Source organism: Peromyscus californicus, unplaced genomic scaffold, assembly GCF_007827085.1.
Source record: "Peromyscus californicus insignis strain IS unplaced genomic scaffold, ASM782708v3 Scaffold_4__1_contigs__length_199733344, whole genome shotgun sequence".
NCBI classification, from domain to species: Eukaryota; Metazoa; Chordata; class Mammalia; order Rodentia; family Cricetidae; genus Peromyscus; species Peromyscus californicus.
In genome coordinates, this window is record NW_026294562.1 from 177,408,177 (window position 1) to 177,435,490 (window position 27,314).

General features: G+C 42.8%; 1 protein-coding gene across 16 annotated transcripts in view; it reads left to right on the forward strand.

The window, feature by feature from the left end:
• Positions 1 to 19,790: 19,790 nt before the first annotated feature.
• The window catches only part of LOC128124850 (zinc finger protein 431-like), a 39,424-nt gene continuing 31,900 nt past the window's right edge, over positions 19,791 to 27,314 (forward strand). For 9 of the 16 annotated variants that reach the window (XR_008223008.1, XR_008223010.1, XR_008223007.1 and 6 more), the window contains exons 1-2: positions 19,806 to 19,976; positions 21,994 to 22,221. Coding sequence is in view for 8 of the 16 variants with exons in the window: in XM_052761590.1 (XP_052617550.1) it covers positions 22,150 to 22,221 (72 nt within the window). In the remaining 8 variants the exon portion in view is untranslated. Of the gene's footprint in view, positions 20,080 to 21,993; positions 22,222 to 27,314 lie in introns of all 16 variants that reach the window. The other 7 variants (XM_052761595.1, XM_052761596.1, XM_052761593.1 and 4 more) reach the window with 4 other exon arrangements.

The window sequence follows — 27,314 nt, forward strand, 5'->3', positions numbered from 1 at the left end:
CTCCAACCAACGGTGGAGAAGTGTTCCCCTTGCTCCAATCCTCTTCAACATAAGCTGTCTGCAGTGCTTTTGATTTTAGCCATTCTGACAGGTGTAAGATGGTATCTCAGATTCATTTTGATTTGCATTTCCCTGATGACTTTCGGATGCTGAGCAATTCCTTAAATGTCTTTCAGCCATTTGAGAGTCTTCTGTTGAGAATTCTCTGTTTAGCTCTGTAGCCCATTTTTAAAATTGGATTGTTCAGTATTTTGATGTCTAGTTTCTTGAGTTCTTTATATATTTTGGAGATCAGTCCTCTGTCAGATGTGGGGTTGGTGAAGATCTTTTCCCATTCTATAGGCTGTCATTTTGTCTTATTGACCATGTCCTTTGCCCTACAAAAGCTTCTCAGTTTCAAGAGGTCCCATTTATTAGTTGTTGCTCCCAGTGTCTGTGCTACTGGTGTTATATTTAGGAAGTGGTCTCCTGTGCCAATGCATTCAAGACTATTTCCTACTTTCTCTTCTATCAGGGTCAGTGTAACAGATTTTTTATGGGGGGGATCCGTGGTTGGTATGTAAAATGAATAAAAAAATTTCTTGAAAAAAAAGTGAGCCATGGAAAGTAAATTAGATCAAAATGGTTTCTGCTTCAGTTCTTGCCTCCAGATTCCTGCCTGGTTTCCCTAAATTATGGACTACAACCTCTATACCAAATAAACCCCTTTTTTTCCCCTCCAGGTTAGTTTTGGTCAATGTTCTTTTTAAACCTGAGAATTGCTAGGAGAAAAACCAAGTCCATGAGTGTCTAATTAAAGCAAACTGTATTTTGGGGTGCACCTGGGACTGGCCAGTCCAGCTGCCTCTCACTAAGTTTGGACTTTAGAAAGCAGCCCCTACTGGCCTCTCAAAGTCCTTTTTATGGGAGAGATAAAGTGTTTATAAGGGTGAAATAGTTAGCTGTTATACATTGTTGGAAAAATACAATGAATGAGAATGAACAAGGGTAAGGATATACATCATGTGAGTGGGGTTGCAAGTTTAGTGTAGGTTGAAAAACATGTTTTGCAGTTTACATCAGATCTGAAAAACAGGAACTTATTCTTAACTACAAATAGAAACCTTAACTTTCAAGGACTTGACACAGGACAGGACAAACAGGAACTTGTTCTTACCTTTCTTACCTGCAAACAGAAGCCTTAACCTGCAAGGTATATTGCTCCTGTTTTGGTCTCACATTCTGTCACAGCAACAAAAAGCAGTAGATTACACTTGTTTTTGTTTTTTTCTTCAAAGAACATAGTTTATGTTTATCAGATTTATTCTGTAATGAAAATCTGTGATTTTGTATGATAATGATTATTAATGTCTTCATTAGATGAATGTACTTTTGTGGTAAGCATATAAATGGGATTCTATGATATGTAATGATTTTCATAGTGTAACTTTTCATTGGCAATTAGTTCAACTCTGTGTCCATTTTTCTTTCCTCCTATATCATAGATAACTCAGAGCTAATCACTCCATCAGGGTTGCCAAGGTTATGTTTTTATACAAGTTTCTAATCATATGTGCAAGCAGTCAGCAAAACTATGGCCAGTTGTTTGTTTAATGTATTTTGAGGCGTTTGTTATTGTTTTAATATGCATCCAGGTATTATGAGGGAATGCTTTCTCATGCTCTGCTAACTTGAGTAGCTCTGGCAGAGGTCATATGGCCCCACAGTGGAAATAGACTTAATGCTTGGCTTTATGCACAGGATGCTTGCCAGCCCATGACACATACTAGTTACTATGCTGTTAGTCATGTGCATATCTGGGATGTAGGGTCTCTTTCCTCCTTTGTTTTACAATAATCTGGTCACATCTGTGTGCATTATTAGTATTTTATTTCTAAAACACATCTTTAATGGCTGCATGGTATTTGGTGAAGTTGATAGTCATAATTTCTTCAGTCATTCTCACGTTACTGATCAGTCATTATTTCACTTTCTATTTTTGCTTGTTCTAAATCCTGGTATAAATACTTCTGAAAATAGAAGAAACACGGGCCTTAAGTGATAAGACCCAGGAACAAGTTCCCATGGTTCATTGTTCCATTCCCTGAGCATCACTAAACAACTTTATTTCCCTGAAGGATGTTACTGTACCTCACTCTATGAGTGAGAAGTAAACCAAGGAGTGTGATAGACATTTGGAACATCATAGGAAACCAGGAGGTAGACAAACTGTACCTGTCTCCCTGAACCAGCCTGGGTTCCTCAAGGCTGGGCATGGCACTGAGGTGGGAGATCTTAGGCCACAAGAAGACCTTTCCAGATGGACAGGGTTTTCAGAAGTGAAACCAACAGCCTAAGTCACAAGACACCACACAGCATGTCAACAGCTAGACAGACCAGGAGATGTGTCTGGGTCAGAGGATCCATATGCAGGGCAATGTGCTGAGTTTGGGATGCCCATCTGTGTTGTCTGCCTCACTTGTCTCTACCAAGAAGTCATGACACTGATGTGGCCCAACTCTGGACCATAGGAAAAAACAACAAACAACAAAAACAAATTAAAAAAAAAAGACAATCTAGGCTTCTCAATCCAAGGCCTGCCTTCATTCTAACATTAGATAGGAAGTCCTTGCAGCTCTCTTCTGGCTGATTAGAGAGGTCTCTGTGGTGTGAACAGAATAGTGTGCACCTGTTCTATGGTGGTTTGAAAATGGCCTCCATAGGCTCATACATTTGAATGCTTGGTCCCCAGTTAGTGGAACTGTTTGGGAAGGATTAGGAGGTGTGGCCTTATTGGAGGAAGTGTGTCACCTAGAGTGATCTTTGAGATTTCCAAAGCCCACACCAGTCCCAGTCTCACTTTCTCTGCCTACCTGTGGATTGGGTTATAAGCTATTAGCTCCGTGCCTGCCTGCTGTCATGCTTTCATGATAATCATGGACTAACCCTCTGAAAGTGTAAGCAAGCCCACAATTAAATGCTATCTTTTGTAAGAGTTGCCTTGGTCATGGTGTCTCTTCCTAGCCATAGAACAGTAACTAAGATGTCTTGTGCAGTTTCAAGGAAAACAAGCAAAGCTCTAGTTAGAGTGTTAGACTGGTGTGGGCCATTTCCAGGATTGGCCAGGGAGTTCCTTCCTCTCCAATTTGGCTTTCGCTGTCTCCAAGCACCACACAGGCATACAACGAGCCTCAGGTCTAAGGATCTTCACCCTTCATGTGGCCCTCCGTAATCACTTATAGAGTAGGTCCTTCTTCCAGCATGTGTCCCTTAGTGGTGATTCCGAACCTCTGCTCTCAGATCTCCTCTAAGGCCTGTTGTGCATAACAACTTCGTCCTCTTTTGTTCTTCCTCCCTCAAAGCCCCACTGTCCAGTGTTCTCACCTCCCTCCCAGTTTTTGACTCATTTCCTTCTCGGTAGCAAAGCCTGACAGTAGCCATTGGTGTCTGTTGAATCGTAGACAAAGAATCTAGAGGGTAAGAAAGTAATAGCTTTGGGAGCAAAGGCAGAAACATAGCTTCTGGTTCTGTGGTACCCGTTCAGTTTTGTTTTTGTTGTTTGTTTGTTTGTTTTTTTTTTGGAGGGGTTCTTTTTGGAGAGGTGAGAGCTGAGAAATGAGTAACTGTAAGGACCCCACATTTAGACTGGCAGGTCATGAATTATTGTTTCCAGAGCCAGGCATAATGGTGCAGGTCTTTAATTGCAGCACTCGGGAAGCAGAGCCAGGTGGATCTCTGTGAGTTCAAAGGTCAGCTTGGTCTACAGAGTGAGTTCCAGGACAGCCAGGGCTACACAGAGAAACCTTTTCTCAAAGAAACACACAAAAAAGTGGTTTCCAGAGGATGATGTACGAGAACTTCCCTTTCCCACCAGCCAGTTCCCAAATAATCGCCATGGAGACTTAATAATTACAAATGTTCAGCCAATAGCTCAGGCTTGTCACTAGCTAATACTTACATTTAAATTAACTTGTATTTCTTATCTTTGCCACATGGCTTGGTACCTTTTCTCAGTACGGCATGATCTCCTGTTTTTCTCTGCTTCTGCTGGCGACTCCCCTGACTTTGTCCTTCTTCCTCCCAGAATTCTCAGTTTGGATCTCCAGCTTAATCTTATCCTGTTCAGCTATTGGCCAGTCAGCTTTCATTAAACCAGACACAGCGACACATATTCACATAGTGTAAAGGAATAGCCTACAGGAAGAAGCCACTATTGTATTATTGAGTGCAGCTTATGTTAACTCATTCTTCACAGGCATTATGCAAGGCATTTCTTCCCAGAAGCCCCATTCCAGAGTACTTGATACAGGGGCTGGAGATATGACCCAGTGGTTAAGAGTGCTTACTACTCTTGGAGAGAACCCAAGTTCAGTTCCCCACACCTTCATACACAGTCTGGTATTGTACAAACCAGCTGTTAACTCAGTGATCCAATACTCATTCCTGGCCTCTGCTTCATACTGGTATGTGTACCTGCACACATGCAAGCATACACACACATTAAAAAACAAACAAAAACCAAAACCCCAAAACAAATATACAAACAAACAAAAAAGCCAAAAAAAAAAAAAAAAAGTCCAGGTGTGGTGGTCAATGCTTTTAATCCTAACACATGAGAGGCAGAGGCAGGGGGATCTCTGTGAGTTTGAGGCCAGCTGGTCTACAAAGGGAGTTCCAGGACAGCCAGGGCTGTTACATTAAAGGAACCCTGTGTTGAAAAACAAAAACAAAAATAAAACAAACAAAAATAGGTGGATGTGGTAGTGTTTTAACTCCAGCATTTAGGAGGCAGAAGCAGGTGAAACTCTATGAGTTCAAAGCCACTCTGAAATATGTAGGGAGTTCCAGACAGCCAGGGATACATAGTAAGACCCTGTCTTAAAAAAACAAACAAATCAAAACAGTCTCCCATCCCCCAAAAATCTCTACACCTAAAGGAGAATACACTTTTGTTTCTGGTGGTCGTAAAATGGTTCCAAAATGTCATATTCAAGAAGGTACACTTCAGCCACTTGTGGAACAGGCACAAAAAGATTCCAGTACTTTATAGGTTAAGGCATGAGATCCAAGAGTTCAAAGGCTAGTCTGAAATACATGGACCACTGTCTCAAATAAACAAACAAACAAACAAATAAAATAAATAGAATAAGATGAGAAGGATTGCTGTATCTCCTTATAAAAAGCAAGTCCTAGCCTTTGATCCCATCACTCGGGAGGCAGAGCCAGGTGGATCTCTGAGTTAGAGGCCAGCCTGGTCTATATAGAGAGATCCAGGACAGGGACCAAAAACTACACAGAGAAATATTGTCTCAAAAAAGAAAAAAAAAGCAAGTCCTTCTCACCCTCTCTCTCTTCCTTCTGCTCACCCTTTCTTAGAGGCCACCTCTGTATCAACCCCCCCACACACACACCAATAAACCTCCCATGAGGTCCTTCCTGGAACTGAGTATAGCAGGTGGTTCTTTCCCTAAGATGGAGCCTGTAAAGTCAAGTCTAGACCTTCACATTCCCCCCTTCACAAGTACCAATGACAGGACTCAATCATGAGTCCTATCTGTCCAGGGATGCAAGGGGATTGTAAGAACCATTAGCTAACAAATTTTTCTGGAGCAGTGACATCTGTATCTATTGCCATTCTTAAGGCCCTGTAGTTCTGATCTTTGAGTACAACCAGATTATAATCTTATATAGTACTTCTTTGGTTCTGCATAAAGAAGGTCAAGTGTCTTATCTTATTGCAGAACCATATCAGTTAATAAATTTATCAATTGAGCATTATAGTTGGCCATCTTGCCTCTATGTCAGGGAGTTTCCTTTTGACCCAGCATTTCAGCCTCTTCTGAACAGGGAACATGGGATGATGTATTCTCTTCTGGAACTGCTTTGAGCATTTCCTTCCATCTGCTGTGCCCAGGTTGAACCTGACTGACTAAAAGGATCCTTATGTGCTTGTATCAGAAACCGGCTCCTTGGTGGTCTCTGGGGATTTTGAGAAATGGGTACAACATTTGGTACATGGCCAGGAACACCCACCACCCAATGGGATTCCGAACTGGAGGGTTCCTGACTAGCTGGTAAGCGTGTCTCTAAGTGTCTTTCTGTGTTCAGTTTCGTCTCGGTGACATGCTTAGGTCTGTGATCGTGATCAGGAATGGTAAATGGGTGGACGCACCGCAGACCATGATCACAAGGAGCTGAAAGACTTTAAATATCTGGACAGCCCTCATACTTCAGAGATCTGCAGAATATGGCTTTCAAAATGTTGATCTAAAAGCTTATTATATCAGACAGACTTCCAGATCCTAGCAGTGACCCAAGGTCTCCAAAGAAGATTATGTACGAGTTAGCTTTTGTTAACCTGAATAGATCTTTATAACCTTAGTAAAAGATGGTTGCCAGCCGTGTGGCTGCTCATGAGGTCATCAGCCAAGATGGAGGAAAGCCATGTGGTTGCTGTTTAAAGCATGTTTTCCTAAACAATAATTACTTGCACACATACACACAGTCGGATCCAAGTTACATACACATACATACAGTTAAAGCTTGATTACATTTACACATATAGTTAAATCAAGTCACATACATGTCCACATACATACACACATATATATCTCTTCTTTAACATAAACAGTTTGTAGTAAAGAACCATCAGCTAATTTTAAAATGAAAACTAACCAGAATTAACTTTCAAATTCAGTATTTGCAGATATAAGAAACCACAACAAACATAGTTCACATCACATCCCCTCTGACCTTCTACAACCTTCCATGTACCCTTAGTCCATTCCTTGATCCCTTAGACATTTACTTTAGACAAAAATCTGCTTTTCCTTTCCTTTTTTAAACGTAGAAACTCTTACTGAAGTCTTTCTTGTGATTTCCCTCAGTAGTCTAGAATATATTGTAAAGCTACAATATTTTAAACAAGAACAGAAATACATGCATATACCATAACAAGAATAACTCTAAATTTGCATCAGCACTGTGCCACAGACAAGATACTGTTGGTTAGCCTTATAACATAGCTGTGGTAGCTTAGCAATCATAGGCAGTGACATTCCATTCTATTTTTGGAGCTAAACCTCTGTCAGGTTTAGCCTCAGGGCAGATTTTGGGAGCCCTACCCATTAGCATGGGAGAGGAAGAGGACAGGGAAGGTGCACTCCATAGGGACAGAAGAGTGTCTGAGAGCAGTACATGAGAGCAGCAGGCTGGAAGGGACTCCCTGCAGAGAGTTTTTATAGGGAAAAACTACAAGCCGGGAATTGGCAACTTGGGATTGAGTTGTTAGAAGGGATATGGGACAAGGTGATTTTTTGAAACTATTGGTCTAGACTTTGGGCACAAAACCACATTTGAAACCATTGGGTTAGACTTTTGGCGGGGAACCACAACCTGCTGAACAGGATTGTCTGGACTGCTCAGCAGGTTATCTAGATATCTTCAGGGGCCATAAACCGCAGACAGGATGTCTGCAGGAGGGTACTGCTCTGCATCGGTTCGAGTTGTCATGGCACATTCCTGAGGTCCTTCCTGGAACTGAGTACAGCAGGTGGTCTGAGATGGTGGCCCTACCCTAAGATGGAGCCTGTAAAGTCAAGTCTAGACTTTTACAGTCTGACTCCTTCTGACTAAAGCACAAAAGGGAACCAGCCTTAAACAGAAATATCTGGCAGCTTATATGGGTCTTAGGCTTATAAATTCCACACAGGCTGTCATCCTTAACGTTCCTTCAGGCCCAGGCCCCTGGCTACACTTTGAACAATTTAAACAACGACAGGAGACCTGTGCAAGTCTGCCCACTTGTCAGATGGAGATTCTCACAGCAAAGATATCGGCAGGATTATTTTTAACTACACCAGGGTAGTTGTTGTCTTCAAATAGTTGTTTCACAGGGTCACCCTGCCCACCTGGCAGAATTATGCTTTTCTGGGTAAGACCGCAGAGACCAGGCTTGGGTTGTTACCCTGTGCTGCCCCTTGAGCTGTCCTATAGAGGATGAGTTTTGATCTGGGCATGTTCCTAACTGCTGGTTGTAAGGGCTGATTCCTTTTGTTATGGGAGTGGAGTCAAATTGGAGGTCAGTCTTGGTGAATAAACACTAACAGAAACATTTTCTTAGCAACCCTAAACTCCAATTATGATACAAAATTTTCTTTCCTGTGGTTTCTAACATGCCTAGTTAGTGAACTATTTATCTTCCAGTCATAATTGGAGACAGTGCTCCTTCAGTTAAATTCTATTTTGTGTAATTAATTTTCTAAGCAAGTTTATTAATAAATCCTTTATAGCATCAATTTTATTACTTCAAGTTTCTCCTGCAACAGTACCATGTCCATATTGGAGCAAATTATTTGAACCTCTATATGGGGTTATTTAGGGTTCTCTGGAAACCTGTAAATTGCAACCTCTGTGTGCTGGTTAGTTTTTTTGCCAACTTGGCACAAGCTAGGTTTATCCGGGAAGAGGGGACCTCAACTGAAAAAAATATCTCCATCTTGTAGGCAAGTCTGTGAAGCATTTTCTTTTTTTTCTTTTTCTTTTTTTTTTTTTTTTTTGGTTTTTCTGTGGAGCTTTGCGCCTTTCCTGGAACTCACTCTGTAGCCCAGGCTGGCCTTGAACTCACAGAGATCCGCCTGGCTCTGCCTCCTGAGTGCTGGGATTAAAGGCGTGCGCCACCACCGCCCGGCAGCATTTTCTTGATTAATGCTTGGTGTTCTGTTTTTGAGTTTGTTTGATTTGCAAAGATTTCTTTATTTTGTTTTATTTTTAGAGACAGGGTCTCTCTATTATGTAGCCCTGGCTGTCCTGGAACTCATTATGTAGACCAAGCTGACCTTGAATTCACAGAGACCTGCCTGCCTCTGCCTCCCAAGTACTGGAATTAAAGGCATTTGCCCCCATACCTGGCTGTTTTTAAAGATTTTTTTTAAAATTTTATTTTCATTTTATGTGTACGAGTGGTTTGACTCAGTATATGTATGTCTGGTGCCCACAGAGACCAGAAGAGAGAGGAGGACCCTCCAGCATGTGGGTGCTGGGAACTGAACCTGGATCCTCTGCAAGATCAGATAAGGCTTTTAACTCCTGAGCCGTCTCTTTGGTCATAAAACACCTTTTACTGTTTTCTGGAGAGCATGCCATCCTATGGACGTCAAGCTAGCCTTGAATTTGTGGTGGCGACCTACTTCTGACTCTTTGAGTACCGGAATTATAGGTGTGTGCTACCACCCCAGCCCAGAAAACAAATGAAATAAAATAAATAAAATATTGAAGATAAATTGTGACTCTGAGATCTGCCTCACATGATTATTATGATCATTTGCAGTTACATATGGTGTGTCAGTGCTGACCTTTGGGGCCCTGTACAAGATAAAGACCTGTGATTGGTTGTTGACTAGAATAAGACTGTTTCCATATTGGGGTATGTTATATTAATCCTTTCTGTTAGGGATGATTTGGGGGTAAGTTATACTTTCTGGGAAGTATTTATTGGTTGTCAATATAGTGATGATTTCAGAAGCCTGGGGCAGGTTACTAGCTAGGAGGCAGTTTGTAACCTGACAGTCCTGTGCTTCACTGGTTGGAGGTTTCTGGAAGTTAATGGTGTTAATAAATAGCTGCATTCTGGTACAGAGAGGGCATCACATTATGGACAGGCGGAAAGTGCTCAGTGTGGGGAAGTCCTGGTGCATGTTTGCAGATTTTCTGGGCCAAGAATTGGTCAGTGAATTTAAGCAATGTGTCCAAAAAAGAATAGATTATGTGACTATGGATGGACAGGCAAATGTCGAGAAACTCAGAGTAGCATCAGAATTGACTATCACCCTAAGCTCTCTGGGCAAAAGGAAACAGAGATGCTGTTTTTAGATGCTGACTGCAGAAGAGACTACACAGAACAGGGGGCCAGTGCAGTGCGTTCCTTAGATGAAAACAGCTTGAATCTGTGCTGCTCTTCTTCTATTTAATGACCTGTGAGCAAATTAAACAGAATACTAATGCTTACTATGTGTAGCTGAAAGGGTTGTTTGAAATGAAATAAAAATTAAATTGGCAGCTTATTGGTTTTTATTGTTAATTACCACCCGCCAGGTGGCTGCTGAGAGCTTGGTGAGCCTTCCTGCCATGTCATTTTAGATCCCTATGATAAATACCTGTGTCCTCATTCTGGAAGCAACTAAGTTAGTATCTTGATATTCTTCCACTTAATAGGTGGAAGTCTTGAAACCAATCCTTCCTTGACTTTAGTTGAAATTCACAGGATTCTCTGTTCCCCCAGCAGACCTGGTCTGTCTGGCTTGTCCTTAGTGCTGCAACAGAACACTAGCTGCAGCCTCCCTTCCCCCTCTCCACGCTCCCTGCGGCTCCCACAGACCATCCCCTCCTGGCTCCCACAGACCATCCCCTCCTGGCTCCCACAGACCATCCCCTCCTGGCTCCCACAGACCATCCCCTCCTGGCCGCCCTCCCCCTGCTTGTTACCATGTCCCAGTCCTCAGCTTGGGCAGACACACCCCTGCTGAACCAGAGGCCATGCTAGCCAGAAGACCAGGTAGCCTGCCCACAGGCCTTCTCTGCGATCTCTATTCCAGCAGACTCAAACCCTCAGGCTCGTCCTTGTCCCTAACTCAACAACAGGACACCAGCTGCAGTTATCGGGGACTATGGGGGTCCAGCCCCTCAATAGTCCCCTCCCAGGGTCCGGGAAGAATCTACAACCAGCTGATAATTAATCTTTGATGAGAAGAAATGAATCTATGTATACGAGACTCCTTAGTCCATATACTTTATTATTCTGTGTCAGTTACAAGCTTATATTCTGGTCTCATATTTAGCTCATTTTTAACCTGATTTCTCTCCACACTTGTCTGCGGTCCCCTCTAGGTTCTATCTTAATTCCTTCATCTAGTTCTGCCCCTTCTAGGTTCTCATCCATCTTGTTCCTTCCCATATCATCTTTTCTCCCATCTCCTTCTCTCTCCTCATCTCGTTCTTCCTCAACTTGTTCTTCCCCAGCTGGTACTTCCTCATCTGGCTCTTCCTCATCTTCCATCTCGTTCCTCTAGTCCTCTCTTCTAGCCCTTCAATCTAGTTCTTCCCCATCTCAGTTTGTTCCTCTCAAGTTCTTACCCGTCTAGTTCTCCCATACTCTTTTCTCTTCTCCGTCCCTCTGTGCCCTGGAAGACCTGGTATACATACACTTACAAGCAGTATTCCCTAGCAGTGCAAAACCAGGCTTCCAGGGTCAAACAGAGGGGTGATAAGAATCACATAGGGAGGCAATAACTGTTAACTATCATTTGCAACCCCAAAGGGAAGTGACCAATGGGGAAATGAATTAACTAAAGTTTGAATTCAGGTAATATCTAGGAAAAGGGATCTTATGTGCTCAACTATTAAACTCTTAAACGTGATTAGTAGAAAATGTTAAGAATCTGTAAGTTGCTAGGTCAATGGGAGAAAATAAAACTGTCTTCTTTTTTCCTGTGGCTCCTATCTGTCCAAGCTATCTGCTGTTTTTCTGCAGGGTGGGGGAAAGTGTGCTGAGTCACTAGGCAACCTGTGTACAGCTAGATGCCTCTGGTGATAGTTAAAGGGAGATCTGGAACTAGAGGTAAGATTTGGGAAAGAAGGAAGTAAGGCTTAATTGGCACATCCGCCAGGCCTTCTCAAACAGGTAGCCTGGATGGTTAAGTCTGTTCTTAGAGAATACAGAGGCATCTCTGATAAAGTATTCTCCTCCATCTGGGGATGGACCTGGCCGGATGCTGCTAATGATGATAATTACAGGGAGGCTTGAACTGGGGTTCTGCCTGAGCATAGCTGTCAGTGCAGAAGGTTATCCAAATATTCCTAGAAGTGGTTAGATAAGGAGTTAGAGGTCTATAAAGTTAGTAAGGCTGTAAGAAAGGAGGGTCTGAACTAAACTGTATAAAGCTATTACTGAACATCCACCTGACCTAGGTGGTGTCTCCTTGTGGAATTTGTCTTAAATCAGGAGACTTGCATGTGGACTGTTATTACTGCTAGTCCTTGAAAGTGGCCAAGGGAGATATCTGATTCCAGAGAAAGCCTTTCCTGAGGCAGTTCTCCAAACACCTGGAGTGTGTATGTCCAGAGAGTGATCAGTCCACACTGTTAGCCCTTCCACTCGGGAGGCAGAGCCAGGCGGATCTCTGTGAGTTCAAGGCCAGCCTGGGCTACCAAGTGAGTCCCAGGAAAGGCGCAAAGCTACACAGAGAAACCCTGTCTCGAAAAACCAAAAAAAAAAAAAAAAAAAAAAAAAAAAAAAAGTCAATTGGGAAAACTATGAAGGCACACATGATTTTCATAACAGAAGACAGCTGATATATAACAAGCCAAGTAACACCAAAAACTCCTTGGAATTTGGCTTCCTCTGGAGGAATTCCCTGATTCCCCCAGGTAGTGACTTTGCCATAACCAGCTGAGTTCTTATGATATATTCCTGCGGCCTGCAGCATGCAGTCTCCCTTCCCTTCTCTCCAGATCTCCTGTGGATCCCACAGACTGTCCCTTCCTGTCCTTCTTCCCCAACTCATCAGTGCATCCCAGCCTCCAACATGACCAGGCATTTCCATACCACCTAGCAGGCCAGGAAAACACAACCTACAGCCATCACACTCTCTGAAAATCCAGAGAGGAAACAGAAACCAGTGAACAAAATACCCACACCACAAAGACAAATCCAGAAATCAGCACCTAGACCTATAAGCACCCCAAAACCAGATGCCTTAGATGCCAGCATAAGAATATAGACAATAGTAGCCTGGGCAATATATCTCCACTAGAGCCCAGCTATCCTACCACAGCAGTCCCTGAATATTCCAACACAGCTGAAGCACAAGAAAAAGACCTTAAAACCAACTGTATAAAGTTGATAGAGGTCCTTAAAGAGGAAATGGATAAATCTCTTAAAGAAATCCAGGAAAATGTAAACAAACAATTGGACAAAATGGATTAATCCTTTAAAGAAAACCAACAAAACAAAACAAAACAAAACAACAACCAAATAGTTGAAGGAAATGAATAAAACTGTCTGAGACCTAAAAATGGAAATAGAATCAATAAAGAAAGTTTAACAGTGACTATAGAGGTAAGCTTCACCAACAGAATACAAGCTATGGAAGACAGAATCTCAGGCATTGAAGATACTATACAAGAAATGGATACTACAGTTACAGAAAATGTTAAATCTAAAAAATTCCTGACACAAAACATTCAGGAAATCTGGGACACCATGAAAAGACCAAATCCAAGAATAACAGGAATAGAGGAAGGAGAAGAAACGTAGCTCAAGAAAGGCCTAGAAAATATTTTCAACAAAATCATAAAAGAAAATTTTCCTAACCTAAAAGCGGAGATCTGTAAAGGACACAAGAACCATACAGAACACCAAATAGACTGGACTAGAAAAAGAAAGTTCCCTCTGCACATAATAATCAATCAAAACATAATAATCAAAACATTAAACATTCAGAACAAAGAAAGAATATTAGAAGCTGCAAAAGGAAAAGACCAAGTAACATATTAAGGCAGACCTATTAGAATTACACTTAACTTCTAAATGGAAACTCTAAAAGACAGAAGGTCTTGATCAGATGTTCTACAGACTCTAAACAGACCACAGATGTCAGCCTAGACTACTTGGACAACTTTTAATCAGCATAGATGGAGAAAATAAGACATTCCATGATAAAGTGATATTTAAACAATATCTGTCTACAAATCCAGCCCTACAGAAGGCACTAGAAGGAAAACTCTCACCTAAGGAGGTTAACTACATCCATGAGAACACAAGAAATAAATAATCTCATATCCATAAAACCAAAAGAAGCATGCCTGCAAGTGAACACACACACACACACACACACACACACACACACACACACACACACACACACACACACACTGTGGTGATATTTTGTTTATACTCTAACAAATAAAGTTTGCCTGCAGATCAGAGTGTGGAGCTAGCCACTAGAGGCCAGGCAGTGGTGGCACACACCTTTTATCTCAGCACTTGGGAGGAGGAAACAGGAAGTAATAAGGTCGGGTGAAGACAGGAGCTCACCCCTTTCAGTCTAAGGATTTGGTAGGGGTAAGAAGTGGCTGTAGCTTGCTCCTTTGTCTGGCTGATCTTTCAGCATTTACCCCTGTATCCGACTCCAGGTTTTTATTATTAAGACCAATTAGGATTCACACTACAATACACACACACACACACACACACACACACACACACACACACACACACCCCATCATCACTACAACCAACAACAAAATAACAGGAATCAACAATCATTGATATCTCTCAATATCAATGGTCTCAATTCCCCAATTAAAAAAAAAAGAATAACAGAATGGATGCAAAAACAATATCTATCCTTCTGCAGTGTCCAAGAAACACACCTCAACATCAAGTATAGACATTACCTCAGGGTAAAGGTTGGAAAAATATATTCCAAGCAAATGGACCTAAGAAGCAAGTTCATGTAGCCATTTTAATATTTAACAAAATAGACTTCAAACCAAAACTAATCAAAAGAGATGAGGAAGGGCACTTCATACTCTTCAAAGGAATAAATCCAAGATGACATTTCAGTTCTCAACATCTATGCCCTAAACACAAGGGCACCCACTTTTGTAAAAGACACTACTACAGTTTAAATCACATATTGACCCTGACACACTGATAGTGGGAGTTTTCAGTATCCCACTCTCACCAATGGACAGGTGTCCAGACAAAACCTCCACAGAGAAATGCTGGAAATAACAGATGTTATAAACCAAATGGACCTACTGGATATTTACAGAATATTTTCTCCAAACACAGAAGAATATACCTTCTTCTCTGCAACTCATGGAATGTTCTCCAAATTGACCACATACTTGGACATAAAGCAAGTCTCAACAGATAAAGGGAAATCAAAATCCTATCAGATCACCATGGATTAAAGCTAGATATCTTTATATCTGGTGTTTATACAACAACAGAAACAGCAGAGAGCTTACAAACTTACGGAAACTGAACATTCTCTACTGAATGAAAAATGGGTCAAGACAGAAATAAAGAAATTAAAGACTTTCTGAAACTGAATAAAAAAGAATACACAAGCTGGATGGTGGTGGTGCACACCTTTAATCCCAGTGCTCAGGAGGCTGAGGCAGGTGGATCTCTGTGAGTTAGAGGACAGCCTGGTCAATCAAATGAGTTCTAGCATAGCCAGAGTGGTTACACAGAGAAACTCTGTTCCCCTTTCTCCCCCAAAGAAGAATACACCACATACCCAAACTTATGGGACACAATGAAGGCTGTTTGACTAGTTCATAATAACAAGTGCCTACATAAAAAATCTGGAGAGATCTCTTATTAGCAACAAACAGCACACCTGAAAGCTCTAGAACAAAAAGAAAAATCAATGAGGTCTACAAACCATTATCCAAACTAACTAAAAGACAGAGAGAGAATATCCAAATTAACAAAATTAGAAAGGAAAAGGAGGACATAATAACAGACTGAGGAAATCCTGAGAATTATTAGGTCATACTTCGAAAACCTGTACTCCACAAATTGGAAAATTTAAAAGAAATGGACAATTTTTTGGATAGGTACCACATACCAAAATAAAATCAAGGTGAGACAAACAATTTAAATAGACCTATAACCCCTAGTGAAATGGAAGCAGTCATTAAAAGTCTCCCAGCCAAAAGAAGCCCAGGGCTGAATTTTAGCACAGAATTCTACTAAACTTTCAAAGAAGAGTTAACTCCAATACTCCTCAAATTATTGCAGAAAATAGAAACAAATGGAACATTGCCCAATTCATTTTATGAGGCCACAGTTACCCTGGTACCCAAATCACATAAAGACTCAACAAAGAAAGATAATAACAGAGCAGTTTCCCTTATGAACATAGATACAAAAATACTCAACAAAATACTTGCAAACTAAATCTCAGAACACATCAAAAAGATTATCCACTGTGATCAAGTAGGCTTCATCCTGGAGATGCAGAGGTGGTTCAACATACAAAATCAGTAAATGTGATTCCCCCATATAAACAAACTAAAAGACAAAAAAGTCATATGATCATCTCATTAGATGCACAAAAGGCTTTTGACACAATCCAATACCTGTTGTGGAATATTATTTTAACTAGGCAAAGATGTGTTACATTTATTTATTCTGCAGAATATTACTTTAACTATGTGAAAATATGTTACACTTGTTTATACTGCCTTTGTTAATGATGTAAAGATGTGTTATATTTTTTATGCTGTATTTGTTTAATTATGTAAAGATGTGTTGCATTTGTTTTACCTTGCCTGCCTAAGGCACTTGATTGGTCTAATAAAAAGCTGAGCAGCCAATAGCCAGGCAGAAAAAGAATAAGTGGGGCTGGAGGGCAGAGAAAATAAGTAGGGGGAGAAACCTAGGAAGAGAGAAGAATGAGAGGAGAGAAAGAGGGAGCCAGCTAGATAGAGTAGGACATACAGAAAGAAAGAAAGGTAAAAAGCCCTGGGGCAAAACATAAATGAAGAGAAACAGGTTAAGTTATAAGAGCTAGCAAGAAACAAGCATAAGATAAGGCTAAGTGTTTGTAACTAATATTAAGTCTGTGTCATGATTTCAGAGCTGGTTGGTGATCCAAAAGAAAAAGCCTAGTACAAACACCCTTTCATGATAAAAGTCCTGGAGAGATTAGAGAATCTGTAGATTGCTTTTGCACATTTGACTATGATAATCCTACCAATCCACAAGCGTGGGAAATCTTTCTATGTTCTGATATCTTCTTCAATTTCTTTCTTCAAACACTTGAAGATTTGTCATACAGGTCTTTCACTTTCTTGGTCAGAGTTACCTCAAGATATTTTATATTATTTGAGGCTATCATGAAGGGTGTTGTTTCCCTGATTTCTTTCTCAGTCTACTTGTCATTTGTATACAGGAAAGCTACTGCTTTTTCTGAGTTATCTTGTAAAATCCAACTACTTCACTGAAAGTGTTTACTACCTGTAGGAGTTCTCTGGTGGAATTTTTGAGTCACTTATGTATACTCTCATATCATCTGCAAATGAAGATACTTGTACTCCTTCCTTTCCAATTTGTATCCCCTTGATCTTCTTCAGTTGTCTTACTGCTCTAGCTAGAACTTCAAGTACTACATTGAATAGATATGGAGAGAGTGGACAGGTTTGTCTTGTTCCTGATTTTAGTGGAATTGCTTTGAATTTCTCTGCATTTATGACTTAGTTGTTAAGAGGACTTGTTATTGCAGAGGACCTTGGTTCCATTTCCAGTATCTACATGATAGATTCTCAACCATCTGTATGTAACTGCAGTTGCAGGGAATCCAAACCTTTTTTCTGATCTCCAGGGGCACCAGGCACAATTGTGGTGCACATACATATGTTCAGGCAAACATACACATAAATAAATATTGAAATACATCTTTAATAAAATTTTGAGTTCTACTGTTAGTCCTGGAATTCTGTTCAGTGCAGAAGTCATAAATCTTGGATTGGCTTGAATATATATTCCTAAAAGTCTCTAGGGGAACTCCGTAGTATCCTGGGGATGGCAGAGGGAAGTGTGCTTCTTGTGCTTGCACCTCCAAATGCTGACAGTATATTGCCAATATTCTTCAGTCTGGTTATTGTACTGTGAAATGGCTTGCTAAAGAATTCTACAGAGCTTCCTGCTGTTCCTCTTTGACCTGGCTCTCCCCATTCACTTCCTTGCTCCACCTCTGTCTCACACTTTTGTGTTCCGTTCCACATAAACCAATAATAACCAACACCCATCCCCCAAAACTTTATGCATATGAGAATAGACTTCCGTTCAATGGTGACCATGCAATGATTCCAAGCTGTCATATACAAGAAATTTCATTTCATCCAGACATGGTGACACAGGACTGTAATTGAAACACTTGTGATGCAGAAGGATGGAGAATTTAAGTTCAGCCTGGAATACGGAGAAGCCCTATCCAAAAATAATAAATAAATAATAAAAAAAGAAAGAAAGAAAAGGAAAACAGATAAAAAAGAAGAAACAAAGAAAAGAGGGCTGGTGAAATGGCCTAGTGGGTAAAGGTGCTTGCTGATAAGCCTGAAGACCTGAGTTGCAAAGATGTGCCACTGAGATTTTTAGTGTTACAACCTGGGTCCTGAAAGGCCTAACAAGCTGGGCTCTGGCTACCATCATCTGTAACCAATTAAAGTGACACGTAATAGAAAAAAAAAAAACAGAGAAAGGAGATGAATTCAGTTTGTCCACCCTGAGACTAGGAACAAGAGATCCAGTGACACAGACACCCTGCCTCTGCTTTGCTGAATGCTGGGATTACATGTGTATATGACTATACCAAGACTAAGAGATTAAAAAGAAAGTCCTCAGATATTTCCACATGCACCATATCTTGGAAAAACATGAATGTACACTCCATTAGTTTTTCATTTTATTTCTTTTATTCCATTGTTTTTTGAGACAGAATCTCACCATGTAACTCTGGCCAGCCTGGATTCACTGTATTGGCTTCAAACTTACAGAGATGTGCTGGCCTCTGCCTCCTACGTGCTGGGATTAAAGGTGAGCACCACCCTGCTCAGACCATTCCACTAGTTTGAAAATTTCTGTTAATACATTAAAGATTTCTTTCCCCAAAAAGCTTACATAACTTGGGAAATACAATTTTAAAACAATGGAGATCTACCATGCATAGTTCACCTTTCCACAATAGCAAAACAGAAGTCATGGGATTATTTTGCTATGTAGCCCAGGCTGGCTCAGACTCAGAGAGGTGCCTTCTGCCTCTATATTGCTGGGATTAGAGGTGTTTACCACCTCACCTGGCCACTATTTTATTTATTTATCTATTTATTTGTTTGTTTATCTATTTATATTTTGATTTTTTGAGAAAGGGTTTCTCTGGCTGTCCTGGAACTTACTCTGTAGACCAGGCTGGCCTAGAACTCAAGAGATCCACCTGCCTCTGCCTCCCAAATTCTGGATTAAAAGCTTGTGCCACTACTGCCCAAAAGATTTTTATTTTCATTTTATGTGTATGGGTGCCTTATTGGCATGCATGTCTGTGCACCACTTGTGTGCCTGGTGCCTTTGGAGGTCAGAAGAGAACATCAGATTCTCCTGGAACTGGAGTTACAGAAGGTTGTGAGCTGACATGTGGGTGCTGGAATTGAACTTGGTTCCTCTGCACTAGCAGTTTGTGTTCTTTGAGCTACCTCTCCACCCCCACCCCTGCAGAATTAGGTTTAAATGGAAGGCAAAAAGTACGTAACTAAGCATTCTTAGTGTGTGGTCCCCCTCGCTGTCATTGTCTCTGGCTCCAGTCTGTCCTGCAAAGTGGTCTAACAAGTTGACAGAACTGTGTGAAATCTGTAAGTCCCAGCTCTGATTGCCTCCTGGCTTCAGCATATCCCTTCCCCCATAATGAGATTTATATTTCTGGGGTCCATTGTCTCAACAGTCTGCAAAGGAAGGGGCATGAATGTCTCTTTGGAATATCATAATTCCTGCCAGGCCTGTCACACCATATGGGACAGCGTCCAACTTCCACTCTATGGCATTGTATTCAGCTTTCCCGCCGCTACGGAACCGAAGTCCCTAGATGGTGGCCTCTAACATCCTGAGCTTATGGACACCGCCATGGAGGTTTCCAAAAAAACTGGAACCACCTAGTCCGCCATGATGACTGTTGGCAGGCACTCGGTTTCAAAAGTGTTAGCGAGCATGCGCATCACTACGGGGCGGGGACAAATCCTGCCGGAAATCTAAAAGACACCGGAAATAAAGTGGCCATGAAAGGTTAAATGTTCTAGTCATTCTAGTGTTACTTCGCTGGCGGTTCCGCGAGGTGGTTTGGAACTTTTCCATCCGGGACTCTTTGGCGTTCGTGGGCGGAAGTCGCGGCCCTGGAGTGCGGTGTGCAGAGCTCTCTGAGGTGCAGCCTGAGGTGAGTGGCTGCGGGGCAGGGAGGACGCTGTGCTGCTGCTGAGCGCTGGTTTGTGCAGACTGACGGCTGAGGCGGCTGCAGGGGCATGCCGTGGATAAATAAGGTGGGGGTCGTTCGGTTCGTTTTCATTGCGTTCTCGCGGGTCTTCCGCGTCCTGTGTGTTTTGTCACTTCCCAGTGTGCTCTCCTTTGGGATTTCACGCCGTCGTCCCGGCAAGTTGTCCTGTGAGGACGATCGGGGCAGGACTCAGGGAGTGGGCGCTGCAGGAGCCGGTCCTGGAGCTTCAGGACGAGGACCTTGAGGTGGCTTGTGACCCACTCAGACCATGATTGGCGTAGAAGTCATCTCGGGCAGCGATGTAGCCTGGGGCGGGTGTAGGGTGCTTGTGAGGGCCACTCTGGTTGGGTAGTGTTTGCGTAGCCAGTGACTGTACGGCTTGACTGTGTTGTACTGCATGAAGAGAAACAAACGCGTCAGGTGTACTAAAATAGAAAGTGTCAGACCACAGATGTCTCTCTGTTCGCCTCTCCCCGCTCCGTACCGTCTTCCTCTCTCTTGTGTCTGCTTGTCTGTGTCTGTCTTGGGCGAGGGGCACGCTTTGCATCCTGCCTGGTATCTAAGCTGCTGAGCTCAGAGACTTCTCTCTCTCTAAGGTCTGTAAAAGTAAGGAATTTCCTTTGTTTTGTGTGCTGTTGTTGGATCTCCTTTACCAGTTCCTCCCGCTGTGGGTGGCTAGCATTATTGAAGGAAATGACCATGAATATTAAAAACAAATTCTCGCCCTCCACCGGTGGTGGCACACGCCTTTAATCCCAGCACTCCGGAGGTAGAGGCAGGCGGATCTATGTGAGTTCGAGGCCAGCCTGGGCTACAGAGCGAGTTCCAGGACAGCCAGAGCTACGAGCTACATAATAGACCCCATCTTAAAAACAAACTAACACACACACAGACACACACACACACACCCCATCTTAAAAACAAACTAACACACACACACACACACACACACACACACACACACACACACACACACACACACAAAAACAGTACATTATTCCTTCCTGGGAGCATTTTTGGAGGGGGGGGGTGTACTAGGGCAGTAATGATTTAAGGTGTCTGGAGCATGTCAGTGACTAGGAGGCAGTTTGTAACCTGGCAGTCCATGCCCCACTGGTTGGAGGTTACTGGAACTTACTTATCTGTGTCAGTGGCTGTATTCTGGTGGAGAGGGAACAGCTCATGAACAGGCTAGAAGTGCCCAGTGAAGAGAGGTCCTGGTGCATTTTCTTAGGTTTTTTGGGCGCGCGTGTGTGTGTGTGTGTGTGTGTGTGTGTGTGTGTGTATGTGTGTGTTGGGGGGGTGAGGGTTGGGTGAGTGAATTTTTCATGATGTGGCTGTGTGTGGAGAGAGAAATGTCTAGAAACTCAGACTAGAATCAGAATTGGCTCTCATCCTGAACTCTCTGGGCAACAGGAAGCAGAGATGCTGTTTTTAGATGCTGACTACAGAAGAGACTACATAGAATATGGTGGCCAGTGTGTTCCTTAGAATCAAAACAGCTTGAATTTGTGCCACTGTTCTTCTATTTAGTGACCTGTGAGCAAATTAAACAGAATACTAATGCTTACTATGTGTAGCTGAAAGGGTCGTTTGAAATGAAATCAAAATTAAGTCGGCAGCTTACTCAGTTTTTGTTGGTATTTATTACCTTCCAGGCAGGTGCTGAGGGCCTAGTGGGCCCTCTCTGGTATGGCATTCTGGATCCCTATAAGTCCTCATTTTGTAAACAACTAGGTTAGCATATTGTTTTTCTCCTAGTTAAAATGGGAGGGCTGAAAGTGTGTCCTTCCTTCCAAAATGATGGTTTTTAAATTTTTTTTGTTTTCTTTTGTTGTTTGGTTTATAACCCTGACTAATAACGATCAGGGCTTTTATGTATCCTCTTCAGAGCCTTCATGTGATATTCCACGTGGGCCCTCACCACTTCATGGTCTGATGTTGGGTCATTGTCTTTTAGGGATTTTCAGTGTCTCCGAGCTCCTGGGACCCCTGAAATCATTCAGGCCTCAGGATTTCCTGCTGTACCACGGCTAGCCTTGCTTCAGCATCTGTGACTCTTGAGGAATTTGTATTTGCTACCGAGAAACATCAAGACTAGAAGATCAGAGGAGACATGGCTGCTGATACGAATTTCCGACAGAAGATCCAACCATTGGGTGCAGAGGTGCAGCATGGGTCGTGTGAGGTAAGCAGGAGTGACTTCATACTTGGTTCTTCTGGACTTGAGGGCAGACACAAGAAGCTGCAGACCCTGTGTTACCTATTTCTGAGATGATCTTTAATCTAGTTAAGAGTGGACTATGTGCATCCCACATCAGCTTATTACCGCTCACCCCCCTTGCCCTCCCTTTCATTGGATATAGGGTCTTACTGTGTATGTGGGGCTGGCCTGGAACTTTCTGTGTAGTCCAGGCTGCCATCACACTCAACACCTTTTTTGCCTCAGCTTCTCCAGTGCTGGGGTTACAGGCCTACACCACTATAGATGTCGTTTCATCTATTTTATTTTTAATGACAAGCTCTTCTTCCCTCTTGAGCTCTCTTTTTTATATTTGTTTATTCCTCTTTCACATCTTGCTATCCTCTTTCACATCTTGCTATCCTCAGTTCTTAAAGGTTGCTTGCTATGCCCATCCCTGTAAGAATTGGTGCATCTGGGAAGGAAGGTACTATTTTGTCAGTTGTTCGTCTCATGGGTAAAAGAATCTTAAAATGGACTCAGAAGGAAGCCCCAAGACGACTTATATTAGAGTTTTAGGGAAAACAGAACAAGCTAACAAGGCAGGTATCCTGAAAGTCCTGTAGTTGCAGGGAGGAGAGAGATGGAGGAGAGGAGAGAGAAACTAGCCATCTGTTTTGGCAATGAGGCCAGCAGTGGCAGTAGGAAGAGGCAGCTGTGGGTGATTGGGGTTTTCAGAGACACTCAGGAAGCCTAGTATACCAGGGAAAGCATGCTTAGTAGGCTTGGGGCCAGGATCTGGAAAAGAGGAGGAAAAGTTAGTGTCTTGTGTGAGAGCTCAGAAAAGCCTGCAAGCCTAACAGTGAAGATCTGTAAGCACTTTTCTGAGGGAGGAGGCTGATTAGGGTCATAATTATTCCTCCCAGTCTTTAGCATTTCTTCAGGTGAATCTGCTTTCCAGGTGGACGTCTGCCCAAGTGATGGTCACCAGCAGTTGGATTAGTTCTTCCAGGAGGGGACATTAGTTTGTAAAGTTCCAATCTTTGGAGCTGTTTCCACCTTGGGCTGGAGGTAAAGCTGAGATTTCATTCTTTTGACCAGGAGGAAGTAGCTTGCTTTCCCTTAACAGGCCTTAGCAAAGCCCTGCCACCTTTTTGTGTGGTGTTTTAAATCCTAAGGAGGGGCAGTTGTGTTGGTCTGCCTTCTAGTGTTATCGGGAAGGTAGGGTTTTAAGTTGACCTTGAAGGAAAGGGTCAGTCTCCAGCCTCCTGGACTGTTAATCTCAATACCCAACTGGATGCGATTCTTAGCAGATTCATCTTCCCTGCTACTTGAACAGCTGTGTACTGTGCAGCTCCAGCTGTCTGTTTGTACATACGGTTTTGTCTGTGCATAACTGTTTTTTTTTTTTTTTTTTTTTTTTTTATTAATTTATTTTGCAATACAATTCAGTTCTACATATCAGCCACGGATTCCCTTGTTCTCCCCCCTCCCGTCCCCCTCACCTTCCCCCCAACCCCCCCCCCCCCCATTCCCATCTCCTCCAGGGCAAAGCCTTCCCCACAGACTGAGGTCAACCTGGTAGACTCAGTCCAGGTAGGTCTAGTCCCCTCCTCCCAGGCCGAGCCAAACAATCCTGCATAGGCCCCAGGTTTCAAACAGCCAACTCATGCAATGAGCACAAGATCTGGTCCCACTGCCTGGGTGCCTCCCAAACAGATCAAGCCAATCAACTGTCTCATCCATTCAGAGGGCCTGATCCAGTGGGGACCCCTCAGCCATTGGTTCATAGTTCATGTGTTTCCATTCATTTGGCTATTTGTCCCTGTGCTTTATCCAACCTTGGTCTCAACAATTCTCGCTCATATAAACCCTCCTCATTCTCGCTAATTGGACTCCCAGAGATCCACCCAGGGCCTAGTCATGGATCTCTGCATCCAGATCCCTCAGTAGTTGGATGAGGTTTCTAGCACAACAATTAGGGTGTTTGGCCATCCCATCACCAGAGTAGGTCAGTTCGGGCTGTCTCTCGACCACTGCCAGCAGTCTGTTGTGTGGGTATCTTTGTGGATTTCTGTGGGCCTCTCTAGCACTTTGCTTCTTCCTATTCTCATGTGGTCTTTATTTACCATGGTCTCCTATTCCTTGTTCTCCCTCTCTGTTGTTGATCCAGCTGGGATCTCCCGCTCCCCCAAGCTCTCTTTCCCTCAACCCTCGCCTTTCATTACCGCCACTCATGTCCAGGCTGTTCATGTAGATCTCATTCCATTTCTCTGTCATTGGGTGATCCCTGTGTCTTTCTTGGGGTCCTGTTTTCCAGGTAGCCTCCCTGGTGATGTGAGTAGCAGACAAGTCATCCTTGTTTCATGTCTAGTATCTTGCTATGAGTGAGTACATACCATGTTTGTCTTTCTGAGTCTGGGTTACCTCACTCAGGATGATTTTTTTCTAGATCCATCCATTTGTCTGTAAACCTCATGATGCCATTGTTTTTCTCTGCAACTGTTTGTTTTTTTTTTCTGATGAGTAACATTATAGGTTAGAGATTCGTTGTGCTAATATTTTCTCCAAATGTTTATATGTCCTGTCCATGAAATTACCAGTAGCAGACAGACAGCAGCAGGAGCAGCGGTTACTCACTTGCTGCTTCCTGTGTCCCAGGCACAGTGCTAATTCTCACAGGAGGCTCCTGAGCTGATGCTGTTGTCTCATTTTAAAGAAGAGAAACTGAGGCACAGATGACACAGCCAGCTGAACTCATATGTTGAAGCAGCTGCCAGCCTGGGATTCAAGCTTGCAGTGTGCTCCAGGGTCTGGCTGCCAGTTCATTCCCTGCTTCCCGTGAGGAAACTTTTGATGATTTTCTGACTTCATGGCCAGGCTGCTGTCTTGGTACTCCATACTCTGCATTGTCCTGTTCGCTCCCTACACTGTCAGCTGAGAATTCTTTTCCTCTCATGTGTCCAAGTCCCTTAGTCCCCAAAGTCCTGTGGTTTCTCTTCCAGTTCATAGCTACTCTGATTTTTTTGTGGTGTACCTTGCAGGAGTTCCTGGGATGGGTGTGTAAGTAAGGGTACAGTGAAACTACCAAACTAGACTCCTCCATGGGTAGAAAGGTTTAGAAGGGAGCAAACTGAAGGAGGGGGAGAGGTATGGAAAAAAAGCAAACAGATTTTATGTCAGCAGGGTTGATACAAGGAAGATTAAGGGCGGTTCCAGTAAACAGAGACCCACCTTTAGGCTTCTGTTAACCCAGACAAATTCCTTCTGTTTAGGACATTGTCCCTGGGACTGCCATTTGAGGGTTGCAGGGGTCACTGCTTTGGATAATGGTGGATAAATTCTTGAGCTGTGCATGTGTGAGAAACAAAATGAACACCACAGATTGCGGTGTTCAGATGAGGAATCTGTAAGAGTTTGTGTGCATGTATTTGAACATGTCATAGAGATGCTGTTTCCTTTTATTGCATTTATCTATGGCTGGGTTTACCTGTAGCTGGAAGTCTCTTTGCTCTTGCTAAGACCTTCTGTTGCTTATTCGTATCTCAAATATGTTTTTCCCACTATCCACATGTTATATATTTGAGACAAGGTCTCACTGTATATCCCTGGCTGGGCTGAAACTCACTATGTAGTCCAGCTTAGCCTTGAATTCATAGAGGTTTACCTGCCTCTACCTCCCAAGTGCTGGGATTAAGGTGTGTGCCACCATGTCCAACTAGTTTTCCATTTTAAAACATTTTATTTAGTTTTTATTATTTGTGTGTGTGGTGTCTATATGTGTTAATGATTATGTGATTGCCTTTGTGTGGGCATGGAGGTCAGAAGACACTTTGTGAATTAGTTCTCTCTTTCTACCTGTATGTCGGTTCCAGTGATGAAACTCAGGTGGTCAGGCTTGATAGGCAAGCCACCTTTACCCACTGAGCCATCTCGCCAGGCCCCGTTACTGTTATTTATTGAATGAAAACTAAAATAAAAGGAGGGAGGCATGACAGCTCCTAAAGTATGGAGAAGATTTTTATTGTAGAGATAAAAGAGGAAGCAGGCAGAGGGGCGAGTCCAGGCTGACTAGAGCAGACCATGAGAAGAGCAAGAGAGGCACTGACGGCCAGGGCAAAGAGGCCAAGAGAGCTGCAGAGCCAAAATGGTTGGGTTATGTAGGGCTCTGGCTGTGGGGAGGGAAGCGGAAGTCCAGCCCCTGGGAGGGAGAGGTTTAGAGTAGGGGGCAGAGTGAGAAGTGCTTCGTGGAGCCACAGGTACTGAGGAATGCTGGGAGAACTAGCCAGTGTCTGCTTTGATATGTTAAGTAGACACCTCTCTTTGCCTTCTGTCCCAGGTTTCTTTGAGACCTAACGTTTATTTATTTAGTTTTGAGACAAAGTTCTCACTATGTAGCCCTGGCTGCCCTGGATTTGCTATGTTGATCAGGCTGGCCTCAAACTCACAGTAATTTGCCTACTTCTCCCTTCCACATGCTGACACTAAGGGTGTGTTCTACTGTACTTGGCTATTTAAAGCTTTTAAAAAATATTTATTTATGTATTTGTGCCTGCATGAGTTTGCACATGTACACCGTGTGCAAGCAGGTGCCTGAGGTGGCCAGAGAGGATGTAGAATTCACTGGAACAGGAGTTACAGGCAGTTGTGAACCACCATTGGGATGCTGGGAGCTGACCCTGGGTCCTTTGCAAGACAGCTGTCTCTCAGTACTGTTTATTTTATTTTTTTAAAATTTTTTTATTTTTTGGTTTTTCGAGACAGGGTTTCTCTGTGTAGCTTTGCGCCTTTCCTGGAACTCACTTGGTAGCCTAAGCTGGCCTCGAACTCACAGAGATCCGCCTGGCTCTGCCTCCCAAGTGCTGGGATTAAAGGCGTGCGCCACCACCACCCGGCAGTACTGTTTAGTTTTGATGTGCTGCCTCCTTCATTCTTTTGTTAGTTTTTAATTACGTGATTTCTTTGTATGTGCATATGTCACAAAATGTAGATGTCAGAGGACAACTTGTGGGAATCAGTTCTCTCTATGCTGTGGGTCCTGGGGATCAAATTTCCATTGTCAGTCTGGATGGAGATGCCTTTATCTGCTGAGCCATCTT